Source organism: Denticeps clupeoides, chromosome 4 (assembly GCF_900700375.1).
Source record: "Denticeps clupeoides chromosome 4, fDenClu1.1, whole genome shotgun sequence".
In the NCBI taxonomy this organism is placed as follows: Eukaryota; Metazoa; Chordata; class Actinopteri; order Clupeiformes; family Denticipitidae; genus Denticeps; species Denticeps clupeoides.
Window position 1 is genome coordinate 30,283,606 of NC_041710.1, and position 26,086 is coordinate 30,309,691.

Genomic DNA, 26,086 nt, shown 5'->3' on the forward strand with positions numbered 1-26,086 from the left:
CTCCAACCAAAAGCGTCAGACATGTTTAACAAAATGTGTGATGATTTCCGGCCTGTTCCACAAACCCGCCGACGGTTTTTGCAGTGACAGCAAAGGCTTATTTTTTGACAAGAGTCGGGTACAGGCAAAACACGCGTCAGCAGTAGAGTCGGGGTACGCTAGCCTCTTTAATTCTGCAGATGATTAAAGAAGCTGGTGTTCACGTTTTCCTTACCCCGCCGCCCTCGCCTCACGCATGGAGAATAGTGGGCGAGCACACTTCAAATTTCGCTTCAAATGTCCCTCATGATACCACACTGCCGTGATAACCACATGTGACCTCATGTAGCGGTTGTCACTCTAATGCTGTATCATTCTGTAGGCCACTTGCTCCAGATGAATTCGGCATCATATCAAGGAATTTTACTTCTCAGTTTTTCCTCTCCTCTCCCCTCACATTATGATTCTATGATTCCACAATAGAGTGGATATATTGTATGATGCCATTGTTCTGAAAGTCTCTGAAATCCTTTTTTTGGAATCTGTAGATGTTTGTACATTGTTCATTTTTAAAATTAGAATCAGTTCTGCATTGTTTGGTAGGCACACAGAGCTTTCCACTGGACACGAACACATGACAATGTGAAAGTGAAGGGATTGTCATTGTGAAACGCTGCAGCGCAGCACACGGTGACACAACGAAATGTGTCCTCTGACTTTAACCATCACCCTTGGTGGGCAGTGCTTTGCTCAGTGCCACATTACTGGCACCTTGGTGGTTCGGGATTTGAACCGCCAACCTTTTGAATACGGGGCGGCTTCCTTAAAATACATACATAAACCACATCCAAGGTTTATCACCGTGCGTGTGAGAAATCAGAAGACCCCCCTCTGTCCTCTGTTGCTTGCTTCACATTCTTACTGTTTCCTCTGTTTCTGGCCTGATTCTGTATAACTCTTCATTCTAAAATGTAATACGTTTTGCTGTGTCTGGCGACCACTGTCTTTATCCACAGCAACAGGATGTGGGTCTGTATTATTGTAAAACAATTTGTACCATGCATGTATATGTATGCATCTGGCTCCACTGTAGTTTATTCGGTTCGATATGAACCCTTTTGAAGGATCTTTAAGGTTTCAGATGAGCGCATGGCACTCAGTGCACTTCAGCGTAATGAATTCTCTCCCACATGCTGCACCTTTTGCCCACCACACGCGCAGCCATCCATTCACTTCATCATGACTTTTCACAGCAGCCCACACAGTTATATTTTTACCCGTCTGAATTTTAGCTGACGTGCTTGCGAACATTATCTGCGAGTTTCAGAAAATGAAAAAGAGTTTTTTTTTTTTTGTTTTTTGGTCGAGCGTGACAGAAGCAGGGATTTTTGAAATGCAAAGCCCATCTGGCCTCTGCAGCCTTCACCCAGACACTCACTGCGCTTTTCACGCCGCCACTCACTGCCACAGGAGTGTGACGGGGACCCGGCTGTCACGCGGAAGCGAAATGAGCAGTCGCTGTCTTCTCTGTGGCTCCGAGCCGATCGTTCTTTATCTGTTTTATGGAAGCCCAGGGGGACTGTAGCGCTGTAGCAGCGTGGCAGAAGCAGTTGTTAAAAAGTGAATACGTTAGTAAAGGTTTATAGGCCCATTTCCACAAGCCAGCTGTTTTATACAGCCTGCTGAAGAGCTGCATTGTGTGAGATTGTAAATTTGTGTTTTTACTGCAGACCTGATGCGGCTCATCAGTAGCTATACGCTACGTTCTCTGCCCCTGTTTGGTGGACAGTGGACAGAACGAGTCCTACATGGTTCAATCAGTTTATAAAATAAAGTGAAATCTAACAGGGCTTATTTGACATTTTTATTAATAAGGATGTGTAAGGCTTCTAAACATACGTGGATTTCAGTTTGGCTGTCGGTTGCTTGTTGAAATTTCTGCTTATGCATTGGATGTTGGAACATTTCAATCCTGCATATTCTTTCACTTTAATGAAGTATGAAATGCATTGTGTGGGGATATACAATCTGCCTGTTTGCACTGATATGGTTCATATGTGATTGATTTCCATATATGAATGAGGGATCAGACCCTTAAAAAAATTTGAATCCATGCATGATTTAACTCTTTACACTGCAATGAGGCAAATCAGAATTGTATTGCAATCGAGTAAAAAAAAATGGATCTGAAATGTATCCAGTGTTACGAATTCAAGCCTAAGATAACAGGAATCCTCCATCTCACAGCTGGATGTTATCTAAAGTAAAATTTAATGAATGTGAATATATGATAAATATGAGTCAATATTTTATTTTGGTGTCATAATGAGGGTTACATGGCAGAGATGGCAGGACTCTTTCACTTGATTTTACAAGACAGGGGTTAACTAAACAACAAGGTACAAAGACAATACACAGCAATGCACAAATAGTACAAATACACATAGACAGGGAGATACATACAATGACCGGGCAGCGACAGGGCAGAAACAGGGTGCTTTTATCCTAGATACAACAGGTAAACACACTCAGGTAATCCACACAATACAAACTCTGGTCCGGAATACAGAACCGGCGCACATTCCCTCTGAGTCTGGATGCGTACAGTAAACTTGAGAACACCCCCTCGGAATTAGGATCTGTACAGTAAACCTGAGCAGACCCCCCCTGGAATCAGGATCCATACAGTAAACCGGAACCCCCCCCTTGGAATCAGGATCCGTACAGTAAACCTGAACACCCCCCCCCCCCCCCCCCCCCCCCTTTGGAATCAGGATCCGTACAGTAAACCTGAACACCCCCCCCCTTTGGAATCAGGATCAGTACAGTAAACCTGAACACCCCCCCTAGGAATCAGGATCTGTACAGTAAACATGAGCACATCCCGCACATTTTCCGCCTAGTGATTTGTTCTTGGAACATTTGCTGCTGGCTAAACACACCAAAAAAGGTCATTTCTGTACAGGTAATTGGAATAAATGTAACTATGTTGCATAATGGTTTGCTCTTTACACAACTATACTTTATTCTTTCTAGTATGTGGATCTTCTGATCTTTTTAACAATGAGAAGTGTTTAAGATGAAAGTTACTCCTTCATTTACCCTGAAAGCAATCAGTTATTATTCATTTTGATTTGATGGTTACTGCACAAAGCGAAGCCTGTATCCAATTGTTCACATTCCCATGATTAATTCTTGTACAGTTAAACGTGTTGGTGAACTGCTGAGAAGCCGTTTCTAAACAGGATATGGCTAGTTGAGTGAGTGGGAAAACAGGAGAGCCATCTGCTGCAGACGCGTCCATGCTGGACTGAAGATGAACCGACAGCGTCAGCAAAAGAAAGAAAAAGGAGACAACAACAAAAGTTGCTGCATTTTAGCTGCATGCTTCAGTGCGGATCAGAATAGACAGACCACTTCTTCTCCATCATTAATCCTGTCCATATACATAAGAACCAACTGGTCTACTGGCTCCAGCCCCATTAATGTCTTTCAATGTATGCATACGGTGGAGAGAATGAATTTAAAAGACAGCAAGATGAATCCATCTCTGACAGGGCAGGAAGAGCTTATGGAACAGCAATTTTGTCAGCATAAACGCAAAGACACTAATATATGATCTAAGTCTAAATATTCTACATTTATATTTATGGCAAAGCATTAATGGTCAATGCTTGAAGTCACCAAAACCAATTAATGTGGACCGGATTTAGCTCAACACATTATTGGTAGGCATTTATGTACAGAAACACAGGTAAACACACTTAAGGTAATGAAAGTGAAATTGAAGTGATTGTCATTGTGAAAGGACACAGTGAAATGTGTCCTCTGCATTTAACCATCACCCATGGTGGGCAGTGGGCAGCCATGAAAAGTAGCCAGCGGAGCAGTGTGTGGGGACGAAACTTTGTTTAACGGGACCTCGTGGCACCTTGTAGGTTCTGGAGGACCTGTTAGGCCACCACTGCATGAGGGAATAGCAAGGCAAGATATAAGGGAAGTTCCAAACCATGAAGAATCCTTGAGTTTGAGTCCTGGCATAACGTAGACGTGGGACCCAAAGTTGTTATGGCTTCATTCGACTTCAAGTTGTCTCGCTATTTGAAGCTTTTTCGCTCTGTCGTGTACTGCCGGTGGATCGAGGTGCAGTGTGTAACGCAGATGGATGATTTCTAAAACTGCCTGTTGCATTTTTTCCCCCAAACGAGGCTACAGGAAATAACAAGTGGAGAGTATATTAGTCCCTGTCAGGATCCGTACAGTTAACCCCGAGTACGACGGGACGGTGTGTTTGTAGTCTAGACAGCCTTTAGACAGTTTGGTTCTGAGTGCGAGTCCCAGAGTGCATTAGCGAGGGAGCGCCCTGTCAATGCGAACCCAGCTGGCTTGCTAGGCTTAACATTGCACCGAGGCGACCTTACAGCAGTACTGGCAGGAGTGGAGACAAATGAGGGAGTCTGGTGTCCTCAGTGCCTGAGAAACCGCCCCGATTGGTCCCCACACAACTTATTCATACAGACATGCGCTGCCCCGTGCCCTCTCTAATTGGGGAAGCCAGAAACCTTCATTAGTATTCATTTACACACAGTGGCAGGAACTGTAACACCAAATAAAGTGCTGATGCTAGAACCCATATGGGTTTAATTCTGTCAAGTCCTGGCGCTCTAGCTAATGAGGAAGTGTGGCAGACAACTGAAATAGGAATACCAGTGGAACGATGGCAGCACTTCTTAAAGTGAAGTGCAGGTTACAGTCAGAAGCTGTAGGATGTTTAATGGCAGTCGGTTTACTGTTTATTTAGATATTCCCAGATTGGGAATTGTTGCCAGATTGGTAGAATATGCATGCTGAAATACACATTTATTTATCTAGGGCTCCATTTAATCTGTTTTATTTTTTCTTAAATTCACAGTATAGCAGAGCCAGGAGTCTACTGAAATGTTTAATGTTCACTTACATTAACATTTAACTATTTAATTAAGTAGTTCAAGCTCCACTATTCAGGTAGCAGGTTTAATATTTAAAAGGATCCTAAAATATGGAACCTCCCAGAGTTCTTGTACTTCAACCAAAAAGCCATATTGGAAATAACTTGGATATGATGTAACACATTTCAAATGTAACAGTAACAGTATGACTGATACAGATGATACCTAATCTTACTGCAATTAATTTTTTCTCAGACTGCTGTATGCCGTTTGTGTGTGTGTGTGTGTGTGTGTGTGTGTGTGTGTGCGTGTGAGTCAGAATTAAGGGCAGTTGAACAGGCGCAGGGGGCAGCTAACAAGCTGCAGGAGTTGTTTGTCTTGTTTTCACTGTCATGTGGCGAGGGCGCTGACTGGGGGTGGAGTGAGAGGCACATTTAGTGAAGCTGCTGTGCTCTGCAGTCCCCTGGGTGTTTTTTAGGGCAGTCTAGTGTCACTGGGAGTGCCAGAACAGAAGAACTGTCATAATAGACTGCTGGAATGATGATTTGCCCAGATCATTTGTACGGAATGCAACAAAAACACGTAAAGATGGTCATTTTTGTTTTAACATGGCACGACTCTGCTTTTATAACTTCTGTCACAGCAGCCTGGTGGCAGAAAATTCTGTGCAGTCAGCATCTGCTCTGACCTTCAGGGACAGTAACTGCACTGGTTAGAGTGGTATTCCTTGGAATTTACACACACACACACACACACACACACACACACACACACACACATACACACACATACACACACAGCGCTGGTTACACCCAAGGAACACACACTGACAACAGAACTGGTCACGCCCTTGGGATTATGGATCATGATCATGGTCACCATTAATGAATATTTCAACCAGATTTACTCTTTGGATGTAGACACTCACAGACACAGACACACACACGACACACGACACACAGTCTTGTGCAATGCATCAGCACTAATTACTTTGTAATTATGTTAATGGAGTTTGGTGTTCAAATGTCGTTTGTTTTTATAATATTCATAATAATTACAGAAATGTATGTTCATTAAATAGTGCGTTTTTTTTAGATGGTGAAAAGCACCTAATGTCATTGTACTTGTTCTGATTCTGATATTCAGATTTTTAAAAAATGAATGTTTCATTGTTTGAAGAGGTTTTGCAAACAAATGTATGAAATTGCGGTTGCATGGTTGTGTCCTCAGCTGTTTTTGTTGGTCTGGGTGACATTTGCTCTATCGGCCTGATTTGCGGGTGCATGTCTACAGTGCTGCTCAGGTCAGTATGGTGCTGTCCTTGGGTGGACTGTGCCTGATCAGCGATCAGTTACATTTTTAATACATTATCAGACGTTGCATGAGGTTTAAATTAATTACAACAACGCTTGACAGCTCTTTACTAAAGGGACTGGCAAATGAACTACAACTTTCCATCCGGTGTGCACTCCTACTGGTCAGATGGGTCAAACATGCAAGGTTGCACAGAATTCATAAGGTTGGGCTGGTTTTGTATGCCCAGAGCTGGCCTGTGTGTTCACGCTATGCTAATGATCAGCATTACACGATGCCTGCCCTTTACCAAATCACATCGGCAATAACAAATTGCCATGGGAACGGGCAATTAACTGCGTGGAGGAAATGCCTCTTGCTGAACCTGGGAGTTTAAAAAGGTTAACATTTGTGATATTTAAAGTGCGAGTCCAGGGTTTGTTTGCAATGGTGTGAATTAACTTGTCTGCCAAATCTTTTCTAGACGTTCTAGAAGTTTTCCTTGAGCAGACGTTCCGTGCTGGTAACAGGCGTTAGATTGGTGTGCCCTGTTGCGGATAAGTCACTGTGAGTTACGACACCAGTGTGTTCTATAATGTCACATTCAACACTGAATGGAGCTTCCTCACCCACATTCCGAAGCCAAGTCGGTGACAGGGTGACTGTCTGGTTTGCCAGTCGAGTGGTGACAGATACACGGTTTGGCAGATTAAAGCCGCTACTGTGACGAGTAGGTTCAATGATTCGGGGGCAGCGTGGCCAGCGTCTCGGACGTCTGTGTGTTTATTTCTGGCCAGTTGGGGGAGGTTGACCAAGCAGATTTTTGCTGGCAAGCTGCTCGGCGGTGATTTATGTGCCTGTAAATAAGGTGGATGGATGGACAGATGGGTGGAGATGGGTTGCTTTTGAAAGGTAAGCAGTTCATTGTCCTTCCCATCATTACCAGGAACTTTTTAAAATGCTTGCAGTCTCGCCAAAAACCAAACCAAAAAAAAACTGAAGCCCGAAGATGAGAGGGGCAGTCATTCCTCAAGGGTAAAAAGTCTTCTCTATTCCCTGATGGCAGATAACACGAAATTCTACAGAAGGCGGGAACGCCTCGCTTCTGCCGCAGAAACCCACCCTGTTTCGTTGCTAAGGGGATTTGGGCAGGGAAGAATAAGAAATCACTATTCCCTTTCATTTTATTCCCAAACTCGGAAATCATGTGCAGGCTGAGTACCAAAAAACCACCACACGTCCAGCCACATTAGCCGCTCGGATGAGAGAGTGAGTCAGTCTTGCAATTCTCAGGTTACTCGGTGGGAAGAATTTGGGGGCTTTCTGAGAGCTCCGCCTCTGGATCGCAGGATCTTTTTTTTCCTTTTAATGAGAACATTTCAAACTGAGTTGAATTCTGTGTAGTTGTGGCCAAAGGTTTGAGAATGACACAAATACTGCCTTTCACAAAGTTTGCGGCTTCTGTTTATATTGTGTCAATTTGCATATACTCCAGCATGTTATGAAGGGTGATCAGATGAACTGCAAAGTCCCTCTCTGCCATGAAAATGAACTTAATCGCAAAAAACATTTCCACTGCATTTCAGCCCTGCTGCAAAAGGACCTGCTGAGACCGTTTCAGTGATCCTGTCATGAACACAAAAAAACTGACAAAAACATCTAAAAACACTGAAGAAAACCAGTATTTGTGTCATTCTCAAATCTTTTGGCCAGGACTATATATATTTGTTGGGTTTATTAATTGAAGTTTCTCTATTTCTCTTATAATATATTAAGTACCTAGAGTCAAGTGACTGGGAATCTCCTTGTCAAAAAGACTATGTTGTCCTAACGAACTGGAAATTATTTAAGATGCTTCTGAAATACACTGTTGGCCTCTCCAAAAAGTCCAGAGATTTTTTTTCCAAGATTCTGTGCTGATGTCGGCTGAGTGCAAACACCGTGTGAAGTTTTAAAGGTCAGGACGGTGGCCAATCCATGTGTGTAAATGATGCATTGTGCTTCCTGAACCGCTCTTTCACAATTAGAGGCTGATAAATGTACCTGGCATTGTCGTCTTTAAATATGCCTGTGCCAGGAACAAAACCTGTGTTCATTTAGTGTACTCTTGTCTGTGACCCAGGGCACCACCACATTGTTTGGGGAGGGGGGAGTCTTGTTTAGAGACAGAATTGTCCAATGGGCCGATCTCACAATCGGATCAGTTGACAAGATAAATTGGTTGGGACAGATGTCACCTGCAATGTGAGCTGTCACCAGCGAACACAATTATTGATTTTGTTCGTTGTCTTACACCAAAGAGTAAAACCAGCTTGACTTGTACCTGCTTTTGTACCTGTTTTTACCCTCTTTTAACATAACATTCTTTTTCTTTGGATGTGTGTAGACTACATTCTGGAGCTTCTGGGCAAATCAGAGGGCACCCTGCAGTCATCGCTGGGGCCGATGTTCCAGCCAAACGTTCCTGTGCTAAAGCAGCTTTACTCTGACCTGCGGCACTACTACCGTGGCTCCAATATCAACCTGGAGGAGGGGCTTAACGATTTCTGGGCGCGGCTCCTGGAGCGACTGTTCAAGGCCACCAACACGCAGTACGTCATTGAGGACGAGTACCTGGAGTGCGTGGCCAAGCAATCAGAGACGTTGCGGCCGTTCGGTGACGTGCCGCGGGATTTCAATATCAAGGTCACACATGGCTTCGTGGCAGCACGCACCTTTGTCCAAGGGCTGGTGATAAGCGGAGAGGTGGTCCGCAAAGTCTCGCAGGTGAGGCCTTCATCTTTCTTTAATCTATCTGCATTTGTTTGTCCTTTTCTCTCTCACCTTATCCAGCCTCATTTGTCCATTCTGCTCCTCTTCTCTTTGGTCTTCATCATTCATGTGTTCCACGGTTGAGGCAGTGGTGACCTAGCGGTTAAGGAAAGGCCAGAAGGTTGCCGGTTCGAATCCCGATCTGCCATGGTGCCATTCAGTTGCCACTGAGCAAAAGCACCATCCCCACACACTGCTAGGTTAAAAGCAGAGAACACATTTCCTCGTGTCACGGTGTGCTGTGCTGTGTTTTACAATGACAATTACTTCACTTTCATGCAGCCTGGTGCTCTGTTTTCACCATTGTATGCACCACACCAAACACACAGTTCACATATATACATACCAATTAAAAGCAAGTGAAAGTGATTAGTTCTCACATGACACACGACAGCACAGCAGCCAGTGCACACAGTGAAATGTAGTCTCTGTGAGCAGTGAGCAGCCATGAAAGCTCATGAAAGTATTTTCAAATGACAGCTCAAGACCTTCCTCTTTAAAGAATATTTAGATTAACTTGTAACTTTTCTTATTGTTGAACTTGTGTACAGAATCTACAACAGAGTGAATAAAAAGGTTGTATTCATAGTTGGGGTCCTAGTGAACCGGAATTGATCACTTCATTGATGGTAACTTGAAAGCACGTTGTAAGTCGCTCTGGATAAGGCCGTAAATGTAAATGTAAATGTAAATGTAAATGTAAATGTAAATGTAAATGAAAGGCTGATGGTGGAGCAGTATGTGGGGACCTCAGTGGCACCTTGGCGGTTTGGGATTTGAACACACAACCTTCCGATTACGGTTCCGCTTCCTTTCCTGCTAGACCACCACTGACCACCAGCTGGCAGCTGAAGTAAGCTTGTACTGGAAAAGTGGACAAACTGCATCATTGAATAATGGGGTAAAAAATACCCTTGTCTGATGAAATCAGGTTTACCTTAGACCACCTTCCAACTGAAGGGATCTACTGTTACTCAGGGATCTACTGTTAACAGCACAGGATACCTTTAGAGATTTTGTGGAGTTGATTCTTCAGTGAGGTTGGACCAACAGTAAACCAATTCTTCAGGTGGTTGTCAGGTCCTTGCTATAGATATGCATTTCTTTCCAGTGATGCATATAAACTGGGGAATTGATGCATAGTCGCTTTTTTCACTCCCTAACTGAAAGAAGAGGAGACTCATGAGGAGTCACAGTTTTGCAGAGCCCCTGTCTTGGGAAGGAGATTGAAGTTCTGAGGAAGAAAAGTAGAAGCTCAGGCCCAGGGAAGGCAGCAATCAGCCTACGCTGCAGCAGTTAGTGTCGCTGTGAGAGATGAGCCCATCCTGCTCAACAGCCGATCTGTAACGCAGGCCTGATAACAGAGCTGCAGGGTTCGCTTTACACCCTGCCAATGCTGCCAAGATCCCTTTTATTCCTCCTGAGGTGTCCAGTTGTACTCAGAACATCATGGTTACCATATTAGCCTCAGTATGTCTGTAACGCTGTTAGAATTTATGTAACATCATGACTACATTCAAGTTTATTTCTGCATATTCTGCAAAAAGACTTGCATTCAGTTGCCACTAAATTCTTCCATTAATTTCCATAAAGTATTCTTTAAGGCTGTGCAGAGTTACCATCATTAATATTTTCATTAGTATTTTCATGATGAAAGAGATCATGGGTCATTAAAGAGATCAAGCCCTCATTATTAACATCATTGTTGAATACGTGTTTAGGCTGTGCTGTTTTTGCCAATATTTTTTTTATTTTTACACACCTCCTTCCACCCTAAGGCATGTACGCAAGGTGGAATGGTGACCATAAATTGGCCGTAGGTGTAAGTGCAATGACCCTGAGTAATGGGACTAAGCAGTTAACTTGCTTGTGGGTACCTTACTCGTCTATGATGGTCACAGGTTCAAACCCCACTTACTACCATTGTGTACAAGAACATGGAGCTCCACCCTTCATATGTATAGTATATGGAATTCATGTGAATAATATGATCTATGAAGTGTGAATAGCAGAGCTTTGCGCACAAATGCCTGACTTGAAGAGGATGGAAGTCCAACTTATCATTCATGTACTTAACCCACAGAGCAGTCCCAGGAATGAACTGTTTAAAGCTCCTCACAGACTGCATGGAACGGGAGGATGATTGGGAAGTGAACTCCCTGGGATTAACACGTTAAGCAGACATTTCTATTCCTCATCACAGAGCGCTTGAGCTATCCAGGGGACCGGCATGCTGTTTCCCACCATGCAGTGCCAGGCTGATAAGACATAGTCAGTTCACAGCAGCCCACAGTTCCTCCCTTCAGGTTCAGGTGATTGTCATTGTGATGCACATGGTGCACACAACAAAATGTGTCCTCTGCCTTTAACCTACACCCTTAATGAGAGGTGGGCCATGACAGGCGCCCGGGGAGCAGTGTGTGGGGACGGTACCTTGATTCCGATTATAAGTCCGCTGCCCCCTTCTTTAGCTCCTGTTTCGCTCGCCTGTCTCGTCTGCATGATATTTGACTTTGGGTTTTGTGAGTGCTGCCATTTTGCCACTGCTGAAGGACACAGAGGGACACGCCATTAAAAAAGCATGGACAGCTGGGGGAACTGTGTAAGTAATTAGTGTGGCTTTTACAAAAATTGCTAAATGTCATCTGTGTGGCAGCACCGGGGCCTTGGCAACCACCGCAGCTTTCAATGAGGTCAGGGACTACTCCAAAGCTCCCAGCCCCATTCAGCTATCAGCTGCAGTGAAAGCTGCCCACAAATTCATGGAATGATCCGAATCTGAAGGGGCCCATCAATCTTCCACCAACAAGGCCAGCGAGCCGCTTTTTCCCCCTCTGCTCGGCGAGCGTGTTTCACGTTGACATTTGTGAGTTTGCTCTCGACCAACAGGAAAAACCTGGTTGATCTGATCCTCCTGGACAGGGTCTTATGAAATGGCCTGAGGCTGGCCTGTCTGTAATGTTCAGACCCGAGCCTTTATTTTGAATTGAGGGAAAGGGGGCCTGGAAACACACCTCTTCATTGAAACAACTGGCATCATCATAAGCAGCTTCATGAGATTATGTCCATTGTCTATTTGTGGAGAGAAAACTTAAGAGTAAAATTTTGCCATCATTGTTGTAAAGCCTCAAACATGAAACGTTATATTTTCTTCATGTATAATTTTATTATATTATAGTATTACCTTTTGTCCCTCAATGTAAAGATCAGGAGTCCCTGGGCTATGGACACTGGCCACTAAAAAAGTGAGAAATCCGTACTGCCCAAGTTGCATATCTGTGCTGTTAATGTATCTGTGTGTGTGTGTGTTTGTGTGTGTGTAATTTCATGTCTGGGTCGGTCTCACTCTGTGCTTGGGTTGGTTTGTCTTATCACCACGTTTCCCTCTTCAAGCTACTCAGCCTCAGGCTACTGTCTGTTTTTGGAGAGGCACTCATCACTCTGCTTAAAGCACGATTCCCTGATCTGTCACCTTCAGCGTTCTAGATTCGGCTCTGTTCGAGATCCCCTCTACATCTCATTTGTCTTTTTTTTTTTTTTTCGTCTCGCCACACACTTCAAACTGGGATTTCATTGTAACGAGATGGTCGTGACTATTAATAGTTTGACTAATGCCACAAGGAGTGTCTACCTCATGGGTTCTGAAATGCTCAGGCTTGAAAAAAAATGTTCCATTTGAAACCCTCAGTCTAATGCATACATGACAAATTAGTTGTGGCCTTTTGCTGCTCGTCCCGACCAGTATGAAGGGATGGAAGTCCTTTCTTTGGCTCACTTTGATTTCATGCGAATCTGACGATTCAGGCAACTCGACCACAGGCATCCATTCCAAGTGCATTACCAGAAGGAAACCATTTCACTTGGAAGGGAACAGAGGCATTTAGCAACGTGACTGCACTTCATTCCCATTCTTTGAATTAAAGCTGGTCTCGGACACTGGAGATGAAACAGAGAGAAACGGGAGAATGAGACCCAGAGAACAGAATGATCTAGCACAGTTCCTGGTTTGCTCTTCATCGAGTCGGCGTCAGGCTTACAGGGCACGTTAAGCCCCGTCTCCATTTGTTGCAGAAGTAGGCCACGTTCATCCCTCCCTTTCCAGTCTGGAGGAGGTGTGAGAGGAAGAAAGACATACTTTTACACTAATTGCTCAGAAGGAGTTACATAAAGGCTGGCTGGCCTCCTACGTTACAGTGTGTACATGTGATAAAAGCAGTCGAGGGTTGACGCATCCTGAAGATCAGTGGAAAACATGCAAGGAGGTAAAAACGGGCTAAACTAGTGCCACATTAAAAATAAATGTGGCTATTGCATTAGGGCCTAGATATATATTTTTTTTCCGTATGCAAAAACACACAAACATATGAATTTGTCTGTCTGGCAGATTAACTGTTCTACTATTCAGCAGGTTTTTGCAAGGACATTTCAAGGCACTATGGGGACCTCGGGTTAAGTGGACTTACATTGAACCATAGGCCCAGGGAACCATAGGCCCAGGGAAGTAGTATTCTACATTCCAGTGGAATAGTATCTATTTCAATGCTGCCTTTCTGTGAGAATATTCATTTATATTACAATTACCATATTACCATTTCCTTTTCTGTAAAATGTTCCGGAGCTTCTCAGCTCCTTTTTGCTGCCATGGTTTGTAGACAACACAAACTCCATTGTTCCTACTAAAACATAACATGCATTTCTGCTCAGGGTATTTGTACTGGGATTGAGTTTGTACTGGGACTGATTGCCTCAATCTTGAAGTTGGTTCATTTTTACAGGATTTCATGTCAACCTGAAAGTCCTTTGAAAGTTTTTTTTTTTTATTACTCAAAAGTGAACATTAAACTGTGAAATGTGGCTTCTCCTTCTACATATCTTCCAGACTTATCATTATCCATACTAGATGTCTCATGCATTGTAAAATGATGTGCACTACCTGTGCATGGGTTGAAGACAAAGACAAGGTTGTTAAAGACAAATATACTCAGGTCCTCAGAGTACACAGTGAAAGAAAATGAAGGAATTAAGGAAATCCTCAGCAGTGTGTGCTCTTTCATTTTCCTGATGTTAGCTCAGCTAATCGTGCCTCCTTTACAGAAACTAGGTTCATATTGCTTGTATTGATTTGCCAATATTTCACCTGTATCCGTTAAGCAGATTGTGTGTGTCTTTGTACAAAATCAATAGAAAGCAGCCTCCTAACATCTGAGACTCTCTGAGGGATATTACGACTGAAGGCCTGCAAGGTATTTGTTTGACTGCTCGGCTTAAGTAAGATTTACTTTGTGTCTCCTTTGCACGGTCCTATTGAAACATTGAAATATGGCTGATCGCGGTGTCTTGGAAATACTTAAACAGAGTCATCAGATGCTGTAACTGCATCTCGAGAGTAGAATATGGAGCTGGTGCTCCAGATGAGGCACGTCCCGCTTTATTAAAATAATTTTCCCCGGTGCCACCTGTGCTCCTTAAATATCCCGCTTCACCTTCCCTGGAAGAATACGGGCAATCTCACGTATCTGTATCAATCTTATCACTGATCTTGCTTTACGCAGAGCACAAAAATGTCTCCCTGTTTCCAGATTTGGAACCCATGGTCCTGTTTTGTCACAAGAGAATCCTGACAGTTTATATAAAGTTTTGAATCTCAGATGTGACACACAGGCCAGTTTGCGGCCAGTTGGAGGCCTAGTGGGTACAGAAGTTGACCTATAATCCCGAATTGAGTTTCTCTTACTCCCGTCCCCACACACCACTCCCTGGTTGCCTTTCGTGGCTGCCCACAGTTCTCTAAGAGAATGGGTTAAATGCATAGGACACATTTCGTTGTGTGCACCGTGTGGTGTGCTTGTATGTATCACAATGACTTTGAAACATCTTTTATCTACATAGGTCCATTCTTCCATCCATTCATCCATCTACACCAGTGCACCAGGTCTGTTAAAAAATGGCCTGCTTAAAATTGCCCATTTATCTTTATACATGTGTAGTATTGGTCACCTAGCAGATTGTGACCGTTTGGGCTTGTAATTCTCCAGGACTACGTTGTGGTCAGAGTTCTGATGGGGGCAGCGGGTGGTTATGTTGGAGGTAAAATATGGAAGTGCGAAGACATGACTGGTACTCTATGAAACCCCCTGGGCCCCTTCCTTCCTGTCCCCTCTGGGCCTGATGGCTCACAGATGCTCCCAGGGCTTTGATGTGGTGTAATACCTCCATTTACAGCCTGTAGCTTCCTTCCCTCTCCCCCTCTCGCCCTCTCCCTGTCTCCTTCATACTCGACTGTGTTCTGCAGTCCTGTTGTCTTTATAGTCACTTGCATGCTGCTTCTAACCCGCTGCCACTCTTAACACAAGAGACCTCACCAGATACCTCACTGTCCTCTCAGGGTATCCCTGTATTTTTTTTTATTCTTCAGTTCTGCCGGTTCTTCCTTTGCGTCTTAGGACTATCTCTGCGTCCTCCCTCCCCTTTTACTCCCCCGTCCTTGCTTCTCATTAAGGCTGAACAGGGTTGACTCATCAAGGGATAATGAACCAAGCTGGAACTCCCCCAGGGGTGGGAACAGGGGGCCATCGGATGTGCTGAAAGATGCCTGTACTTCTGGGACTTTGTGGTGCTTTTTTTTTTGCCTCCAACAAAATGTTCTCTTCCTCCACAAAAGGTGGATGTAGGGTAATGCAGTGCAGCAGAAGGGTCACATAACTTTAAGGCACATGCCACACTGTAAATAGATGCATCATTCATGAAGGCCCGCATGCAGTTGAAGGCCTGTAAGTGTTTGTTTTTAGCTGTTGGCAAACTGGCTTAGTGCTGAACTCTCTCAGGATCCTCCATCTCCAGTTGGCTCTTTAAAAGAAATAGTGTTTGTTTATATACATTCTGCGCACCCAGTCACGTCTGCATTAAATATTCAAACTATGACCTGGGGTCAGAAAGGAGCAAATTGACCATTTCTGCCATCGCAGCCCCTTTGGAAGTATTGTGCCATTAAGTAGTGGACGGCAGTATTGGATTTGCATCGAGTGTATTGATTTTCATGTCGAGCCTTGTTTCGATCCCTGCAAAGTGTGCTGAAAGCAGCTCAGAATGCTGCAGGTTCAGGTTACCATGACTGGTCAATTAAAAAAAAAGTTTCAGATGCAATCATTGATTTTCAAGGCTAAGAACCAATATGGTCATTTTGGGTGTTTTAGGTGTTAGAAGCCTGGTGTGTAACACACTTGCCTTTAAACCAAATGCCCTCAAAGTCACAGGTTCAAACCCCACTTACTACCATTGTTGCCCTGAGCAAGACACTTGAGTAAGTGTCCCTGAGTAACTACTGACTGTAAGGCACTCTGAAGAAGGGGCATTTAATAATGCTGTAAATGTAAAGTAAATGGTTTGCCTTTTGAGTAAGGTGACAGAGGCATTTCAGATGAGGAATCTCACCTTTAAAGACTAATTTTTCTAACATTGGCCAATCAAAATGGCATGTTGAAGGGGAAATCGGATGTTGAACATGGTCAAAGATGCTTTCTGGCTAAATATCGTAACATATTTGGATAAATTGCTGTATCGACATGTTCTAAAACCCCTAATGGCTCTGCACATTAATATGTTGTAAATATATAATATGTAATATAATATATGCACATCTCAATATTCGCTCCTGCGGGTTAGCAAGTGTGCTGCTTAAGAGACAGTCTCCTGTTCGCAGATTTATACCAAGGTCACACAGACAGATGGCACATACAGAGACATCGTTCTCATGGAGCTGTAGTAATGCAAGCATGGCGCAGTTGTAATGTAGTTTGCTATTTATCTCCAGCATTCGTCATGCTCTCTACACGAGCACACACAGACAAGCTGAAGTTCATCTTCGCACATTTCAAGGGTAACAAAGTAACAGAGGCAGAAGAAGGGAAGGCAAATCACCTTTCCCCTGTAAAATTGAAGCTGAAAGTGCTGTAGAACCTCACCGGCAATGCAAATGTTGCGTATAATGACATTTGTTTCCGTGCTGCTGAGGAGAAATAATAGCAATGCAACTGTCACTGCTGATTCCTCCAGAGGCTTTCAGCGATGTCCCTGGCTGTAATAACGTGTGAGACACAATCCTTGTCAAGCAGTGTTTTTATTATAGACAGCATTCTGAATTCTCATAATCTTGTTAATCCCTCCTTTTTGTCCAGGTACCACTGAGCCAGGAATGCATGCGTGCCATCATGAAGCTCACCTACTGCCCCCACTGTTATCGTATGATCTCTGCCAAACCGTGTGCCAACTACTGCCAGAATGTGATGAAGGGCTGCCTGGCCAACCAAGCAGACCTGGACACAGAATGGAGGAACTTGGCAGGTGAGGAACAACAAGCCCCACTGCCAATCACTGGCATTTTTGTTTCGGAAATTGGTGGAATGATTAGGCAATTCTGCAACAACAAGAGTCATTTTATAAAAAACGAGAACTGGTTTTATGCTGTGAATATAAGGACGGGTTTCATTTTAAATAAATCATTTTTGGTGAAGAGGATGTTCATAAATAACATTTGTCTTCATGAAACCTGTAAACATTATAAAATCATCATCATTGCCTAAACACACACACTGGTTCTTATCTAATGAACAATTGTGTTGCATTACCTTTTATTTGGAGCTGTCTATGGTGCTGATCTCTGGAGTTAAGGAGTTAAGCCCATGACGTCACTAGGGCACATTAGAGGGTCCAGTTGACTACCTGACGTAGTTTGTTCCATATACAGTACATTCAAGAAGTTAATTTATCTATAGGTTGCAGAATGCTAATGGGAAGAGACTAGAATGCCTAGAAGAGACAACATTATGTGGTTGGTCAGAGTAGACTTGTGTGAATGACAACTGAGGTATTCCTGGATTTCATCTTTCCATCCTTTTTCATCCTTTTCTCAGACACCATGTTGCAGGTGTCCCAGCGCTTCAAACAGCCACCCAGTATAGACAACGTAATCCTGTCCATCCCACAGCGCATCTCCGAAGCCATCGGCTACATGCAGGAGAACCAGGCTACATTCAACACCAAGGTCAGCACAGACTCATCTCATAGAATCACATCACAATAATGTTGCCGTGGAGATGATGAGAGTTTTTTCCGAGGAAGGAAAAGTCAGGATAATGAAGTGATGTAGAGGCAGTCTTAGCGTGTCCTGAAGGAGAGTTTAAGGGATGGCCTCCCTCATGAGAAGGTCACAAATGGAGGGGAAAATACAAGTTTAGAAAGTAGACGTCCTCCCCAGTGCTTATGCTCCAAACGCCTGGGTGTGCTAATTAGCCCAATTCTTCAGCCGGGAGGCAAATCTAATTAGTGCAACGAAGTGGCTTGTTACACGGGGACAGGAGAAGAACTTGGTTGCAGGTATTCTTTTTGAAACTTGACATTTTGTTCCCTGAAATTCAAAATGGTCGTGACCTAAGCTCTTCTTTGTTCAAGGTTTACTTTCCACAATTCCCTCCTATTTCATGTGCATATTTGTAAAGAGAGCAGCAATTTCTCATTGATCTATTGTAAGATCATTTATTGCACACAAGCAAGAACCTTTTTATGATGCTATTAAAACAGGCTTAAAAAGCGATGGAATATTTATCCTCTGTTATTGAAGGTGGAAAAATACGCAAATGCCAGAGAACAAAGGCGTCTCTGTGCCACCGTGGATGCCTGAGCCAGAGCAGACCTGTATTCCCTACTGCCTGGCAGCACATGGCCTGCCCGGGAACAAACATTCTCACGTCGGCCTGCCTTTTACTCCCTCACATTGCCATGGCAGAATGCTGGTCACCGAGTGAGTTCTTCAGTAACTAAACCTTGCTGAAAAAAAGTCCCACTGTGCCAGACTTTCTGCAGACTTACATCTACATTTCAGATGTTGGAATGAATTGTAAGGATTGAAGGGATAATATTACCTCTCCCCGTAAATCGCATAAGAGTGCGATCCCAGTTCTTGGATCACATACTCATGAATAAGATTAGGGTCTGGAGGAAGGTTTTCAGTGAAGTGAAATTTTGTAGATAGATGAAAATTTACCAAGGGAAACCATACCATTTTGTATTTTCATGTAAGTGGAGTCGTCCACTTACATGATTTTGGTTCAAAATCTTCCATGGGTGTTCACTCTGATTGAGATCTGGTTCCTGAAGGAGATGGTTGGAAAGTAGACTCCCTTCTTGGTTGTGTCTGGTTCTTTGACAGCTGAACTCCAGACATCACCATTAATTGAATTTAAGCACCAAATATCGCATTTCAGGTGTTCCAGGCCTGTGGCACCCCTGTAGAGACTGAAGCAGGCAGCGTCATTTCAGTAGAGAAAATGAAGAAGTTCAAGACCTCAGTAGAGGAGATCAGCACAACTCCTTCAGCCAAACTGGAGAAACTGGTAAATGCCACCATCTGTGGGGACCTCCTCAAATGATCCTTCAGCAACAATAACTTGAAAGTTAGCATTTCTGCTTTTTACCTTTTGTTTCATGATGGAACTCTCCTCTGGTCCCCTCAGGTGGACGAGGTGTCACAGAAGCTCAGAGACATGATGTTATATTGGGTGCAGCTTCCCAACAACTTGTGTGCTGATAGAGTAGCTACAGGTTCTGGATCGGAAGATGGATGCTGGAATGGCATGACCATGGGCAGGTAAAAAATTACCTAGGATATTCCAACATGTTGTAACTAATAATGCCTTATAGAGATAGTGTATAACTTATACACTGCTGTACACTATCGCTAATGGCACAGTTTAAAAATATTTATATTATATAGACAGAAAAAGAAAGACCCATCAATGTGTAGAAATTGATTCACATTTTCCCAAAACTTACAAGAAATGTGTTTTTAATGCAGCGGTTGTTTCACATGCTCTAGATTGCCATGTGCATACTATTTAAGGTGGAGATTGGGGATAAAAGATCTGCAGACAGCATCGTACAGCGTAGTCGCCACATGTCACCACACGTGTCCTCTTTCCTCTGGGTTTCTGCCAGGTACCTGCCAGAGGTGATGGGAGATGGCCTAGCCAGCCAAATCAACAACCCCGAGGTGGAGATTGATATCACAAAGCCCGACATGATCATCCGTCAACAGATCATGCAGCTCAAGATCATGACCAACCGTCTGAAAAACGCTCTCAATGGAAATGACGTGGACTTCCAGGACACCAGTGAGTGAAGTTTAAATCTAAGTTGGATGACAAAATTCCAGATTCCAATTATTTGCTAAATATTACTAATGGAAATACAAAATTATACATGAAGAAAAATAAATCAAGTTAATTCTAAAATCTTTTAATACTTGGTTAGAAGAGTTAGAAGAGTACGGTTAATGCTGGAAGTGCATTAGTAACTTACGTTTGGTACTTGAACTTTCTGTCCCCAGGCGATGATGTCAGCGGATCAGGAAGTGGAGCGTGTGCCGACGAACTGTGTGGCAGACAACAAATCATCATCCCCAGCACAGACAGACCCGTCCATTACCCACTTCCACCAGAGGTGGTGAAAGGCTCAGGAAGCCAGAACCAGGCTTGCCTCGCATTCTGCCTGATCTCACTGGTCACACTCCTGCTTAGGCGATAATTGACAGGTGTCACCATCAATGGGGACTGAGTTTGGGAAGGGGGATGGATGAGGGGGAGGGAAGAATGAGGGCTGGGTTAGTAACTTTGCCAAAAAAACAAGAAAGGAAACAAATGAATGGACTTCATTTTGTCTCCAAAAAAGGACAAAATGAAAAAAAATATATATTTGGAGGGGGGGTCTCTTTTTAAAAATATATATGGCACGACTAGAGCTGGTCTTTTTTGCTATTCATTTTATTTCTGGTGTTTGGGTTGTCTAATATAATATGTACCTCAGACAAGTTAAAGAGAAATTTATTGGAAGTGCATAGCCACACCAATTAAAAGGCTTTAGGTTAATTTATTTATTAAAGTGAGTCAAAAGTCCAAAGCATTTATTCAATATCTATGGAGTGTTTGATCCTCCATTTGTGATTGGAAACCGGGAAAAGGGGAATTGACATTTGATTGGCCTCCTTAAAAGAAAAAAAAGCAGTTTCCCAATCATTGAATTTTGCTGAAGCAATCTAGTCACAATCCAGTCCTGTCAGTACTTCCATGCCCGAGACTGCTCTGTGGACACTGGGAAAATACTCATAGTAATCCATGTGTAAATACACACATTAAATATAAACATGTCGGCATGTTGGCACATCTCGTAGCGGTTTCGGAGTACCGGCCGAGAGAACTGAAAGCTCAGCCTGTCGCCAGTGGGTTCTTCAAATTCATTTTTTATATCTAGTATAACCTAAATCTTGTGTATGGCACCAAACCTGGAAGGATTTTTTTACAGGGTCTAAGGCCGTACACGAGACCCACAGCGCCCCCACAGTCAGCAGAAAGCACTGCACTGCTAAATCACTTACAGAAAACATTTATATACCTGTGATTCGCACCAGAGTTAGATCAAGTGTGTTTTTTATGAAGAGAAATCATTCTCTCTTGTTACTTCTCTATCTCTGTCTGTCAAGTGTCTACAACCTTAAGAAAATGCCCCCCTGTGATGCACAAAATAGTCTTTTTCAGCGTACTGAAACGTTGTAGGAGCGTTTTGTGATTGTTAGTGAAAGGAAGGCCTGACAGTGTAACTCATTCCGGGCAGAATAGAGACGTTCACCGAAATCGAGCTTAGACAGACAGAATGGGCGGAAACTGTGTGAATGTGTGTGTGTGTGTGTGTGTGTGTGTGTGCATGTATGAGTCGTGTCCTTGCTTATGTTTAGGAAGAGGATTTGGTTGGAGTTGCACAGGTTAACTGTCCAGCTGCATTGAGGTCAGATGACCCTTTGACCTCATTCGGAGCACACATTGAGGGACTGTGTAGCAGTGATGTGTTTCCTGTCGCGCCCGGGCGTCTGACACAAGGAGCTGCGCGATAATGACGGATCTGTCCTTTATTTTGATGTAGTAGCGTTTAGATGACAGGAGCTAGGACTTGCCTATGTGCTTGGGGATCAGTTCAATGCAGTATTTCCAGTATTTTAGCAAGGCTAAAAAACATGAAAAAGAAAATGACAAAAAACAAAAAAAAAAGTTCTCCAGCGGCAGCCTCTCAATGCCGCTGAGCTGACAATTTGCACAACCTCTGTCCCTTTTCCTTTACCCAGTCTTCATCCCGCATTTTGCCCTTTTGTTTATATGCTTAAGCCCATTGGGAACGCTGCACTTTTTCACGGCACACGTTGGCCTCCCTGCTGACAGAACGGCACCGGCCGCGTGATGACCTCACACAAATGGGGATCAATACTCTGCCCATCATCTGGGGCTCACATTTCTGTACGCAGACGAGAACGAGCAGTTGGACCGGTCCATTCTGAGAATGGGGGGGGTGGGTAGTTTTTGAGAAACCATGGGCCCACTTCACTTCCTGCTCCCATCTTATGATGAATGTGGCTGGATTGTTGCTGAAATGTGCCGATATTTGGGGGTGGGGAAGCATTATTTGATTTGATTTGAATGTTTTTGTTTGTTTGTTTCTCTGTCTTCTGTTTTCTTGTTTTATGGAAAAAATAATTATTAATGTCAGTAATGGAGAGATTGTGTTTATTGTGAGGACAGAGCACGAAGATGAGGTTGAAAATATGTGTCAAATTGCTGTTGTATGTTCCAGGAACCTTGTGTCAATTATATACATCATACAAGATTTTCAAAATCTGTGTCAGACTCATTATTTGCATTTTCATTGTACGCAATATGCATTATATGCATTTCATTATATGCAATGTCATGTAATTAGCATGCACCCTCATAATTTCACATGAATGTACAGCATACTTTAAAATATATATTTTTTATATGAACTTTACCTTCACACATGAAGAAGCCAATGACTCAAATAGCCTTTATAAGCCCTATATCAGAACATAATGTCCTGGTTCAACTTTCCTCTGCTACAAATATACCAGTACCTGTAGGAAAATATAGTAATAGCAATTAAAGCAAATATTAAGAGTGTGAACCTGACAAAGATTTCGGATTTTTATACAAAAACATTATAAATGTGACTTTTTTGTAGATAACAGTTCACATTCAAACATGGTATAATTTAGTTTTGAAGATATATACTGGTCCAGGTCCAGTTTTAGTCACCCAATGTAGAGATTTGATCAGCAAACTTTGACCTTTGGTGAACAGACCTTGCTATCTTCTCCAACTGCCTCGGCAGGATTGGTAAAACATAATGTAGAATGTGAACTGGGAGCTGTGTTTTGATTGGACGTGTTCCCTAAATTCTCAGCGGCCTGTGGTTGTTGATGTTAGATCCTGTTCTATGCATTGAATAATTGCAAAAACAGTACATTCTATTAAGGCCATCTCAGATGTGAAGGATCTGTCTGTGGTTAAAGGGAGTGTTTGAAATCACAACACGTATAGATTTTTGTCATTTCCATAAACAAAAAGGCTCTCAAACATAAACAGATTTAACATAACCAGGAATGCAAGTGCTGATTTCGAGGGCTGATAGATCGGTTCTGTAGAACCTTCCTCCAGGTCAGGCTTGGTACTTCATTATGTACTATATGAATTAATTTATGCCAACCATGGGTGGTAGTAGCCTAGTGGGTAAGACACTTGCCTATGAGGTTCAAACCCCACTTACTACCATTGTGTCCCTGAGCAGTCTCCAGGGGGGGGGGCTGTCCCTGTGACTACTGATCGCTCTGGATAAGGGCATCTGATAAATGCTCTAAATGTAAATTTAAACCAGGGTCATGGAGAACGTGGTGCTAAGGCAACACAATGTTGCCACACAGTGGCGCCATTCCGTGCAGGATCAGTTCTTCATTAGTTCCAATGATCTGAATCACTTGTAATTGGTTCAGATGTAAAAAAAAAAAAAAAGTTTTTTGTAAAGAATTTTTTGCCCTTCTCAAATCTTACAAAAATTTGAAGAATTTTATGTTGTATATGTGTATGCCCCCTTTTTTAATACTTAGCACAAGCTGTTGTAATGTAATGAGCCAGCAGGGGGTGCACCGTGCCCATCTGTTTAGTTCCCTATTAGAAAACCCCGATGTTCTGCTTAGATGTCGATCATTTAACTTTACATCTTGTCCGCTGCATGAACACGCTCATTAATTCCAGTTTTACAGAAGGATTCATGCTGCAATGTTTTCCTGCCTCGCACGCCCATCCATTTATTTCAGAGCTCTGTTCAGGGATCAGAGGCCAGGATCTCCATCACAATATGCCAGGCCTGTCAGCGACAGCATGTCCCCTCCCAGATTACATTTTAAATCATCTGTCATTTGTGCGTCAGCGTCGCCGAGGTGACAGGTTGATGCGTTTATGAGCCTCTCCGCGATCAGCCGTGCTTCTTAATGGCCAGGCAGTTAGTTCTGATGATTGCAGTGTCTGCCGTCATAAATATTGTTTAGCGGCCGCCTACACATTTGTCATTATAAAGCGGACTTCCTGGGCTGATACTTCTAAATTAACCATGAGCTCGAATGTATGACCGCAAATCAAAGCGTAATATAATGTAATACAGAAACTCGGTTTAGATTGTCCGTGCTGGAGAGATTTAGACCTTCTACCTTAAAATTATAAATCACTGTCTCAGTTATTCCTGGCTGCCACGCGATACGGGTCCGTAGATGTGTTAGTCTGGAGACAAATGGAAAATATTAGCTTTTTAATATATTTCATAATATTGAAAAGGACTCATGGTAAAACCAGCTTAGTTGAGTAGAAGCTGTTTAAACAACGGCGGCCCTTCCCGACGTGCAGCAGATAGAGGTTTTCAGAGACATTTGCATTCGTCTTCATCCCGCCGCTGCACACGCACGCGTGGGCCTGACCTCCCCGACAGGATGAAGATCTCAGCCGAAATGTTTTTGTGAAATGTCTCTCGGAACGGCCAGAGACGTGGAGCCAAGGGCAGCAGCGCCGTTCCAGCCAAATCTCCTTACATGGTCTGTGGCCTTGTTCTGCCTGGCTTGGGTGCGTGAACCCGCTGTAATCTGACAGGGGGTCAGGCCTCCATCGCCACAGCTCAGGTCGAGGGCATTTCGTAGCTGTCGGCCATTTAACGCCGCTCATTTGCACACCAGCGCGAGGGGCGGTTTGACTGACAGCAGATTTGTTTGGGACGGTTTACTGAAACGGTCCCAGCTTCTTTGGGATATTTGAGTATGTGGGAAATGATTTCGTGAGATGACGGTTTGGCTTTTTTTGGATGAGCTTCTCCACCTGCGCAGAGTCAGAGTGACATTTCTTTTTACGTGCTGCCATCCAGTGGCGGCTTTCAGCATTTCAGTTTTCAAATCCGAAGTCACGTGATCAGAAGGCGTCACAATTTCACTTAAACGGAAGCAAATGAACTGGTTTAAAGTGTGAAACGTTTTTTTTTATGGTTTTATGCTGAGTAGGAATCAAGAAATCAGCTTAGAAGTGTGAGTTGATCTAGAACTATATTAAACTCAGAAACACTAACATGTTACACTAACTTCCAACTGTTCTGCTGATGGTGCACTTGCCAAACCTGCTCCTGTTGGATTTTGTTGGATTCATTTCTTAACTTGGTCCATTTTTTAAAATGATGGGGACGCATGCGGCTGTGCTTTTCTTGGTTGCCGTACCAAAGCCCGGGTAAATACGGAGGGTTGCATCAGGAAGGGCATCCGGCTGCATCGACCCCTGATGGGAGCAGCCAGAGGGAAATGAAAAATGATGCTCAAACTCAGGTTCAGTGTTTCATAAAGTCTCGTATTGATTAATGTAATTCCCTCTTTGTTTGCCTCCCTGCACAATCTATACGGAAGATTTGAAGGCCACACCCACACAGAGCGCTCTGCTCACATCACCCGGACTCTTCACTGGTTGCTGGTATGAAGGGTTCATTTGAAGATTCCGCTTCTCATTACTCATCCTCATCTGACTACAAGTCATTCTCTCGGGTCCTCGGGCAGAAATGTCCCCACTGTCCCTCGCACCTTCAGTGTTATGTCCTGTCAGATCTGAAGCTCTGGGATTGCTCCTCCTTCTCCGCAAACAACAAACCTCTGACTTCTGTTT

At 43.4% G+C, this 26,086-nt stretch overlaps 1 protein-coding gene across 1 annotated transcript in view; it reads left to right on the forward strand.

Annotated features, from left to right (window-relative positions):
• The window catches only part of LOC114789130 (glypican-1-like), a 61,392-nt gene extending 38,671 nt beyond the window's left edge, over positions 1 to 22,721 (forward strand). Inside the window, exons 3-9 of the mRNA XM_028978243.1 lie at positions 8,587 to 8,966; positions 17,186 to 17,351; positions 17,921 to 18,051; positions 19,271 to 19,399; positions 19,520 to 19,653; positions 20,001 to 20,176; positions 20,392 to 22,721. Coding sequence (XP_028834076.1) covers positions 8,587 to 8,966; positions 17,186 to 17,351; positions 17,921 to 18,051; positions 19,271 to 19,399; positions 19,520 to 19,653; positions 20,001 to 20,176; positions 20,392 to 20,588 — 1,313 coding nt within the window. The 3' untranslated portion in view covers positions 20,589 to 22,721. The remainder of the gene's footprint in view (positions 1 to 8,586; positions 8,967 to 17,185; positions 17,352 to 17,920; positions 18,052 to 19,270; positions 19,400 to 19,519; positions 19,654 to 20,000; positions 20,177 to 20,391) is intronic.
• Positions 22,722 to 26,086: the final 3,365 nt, after the last annotated feature.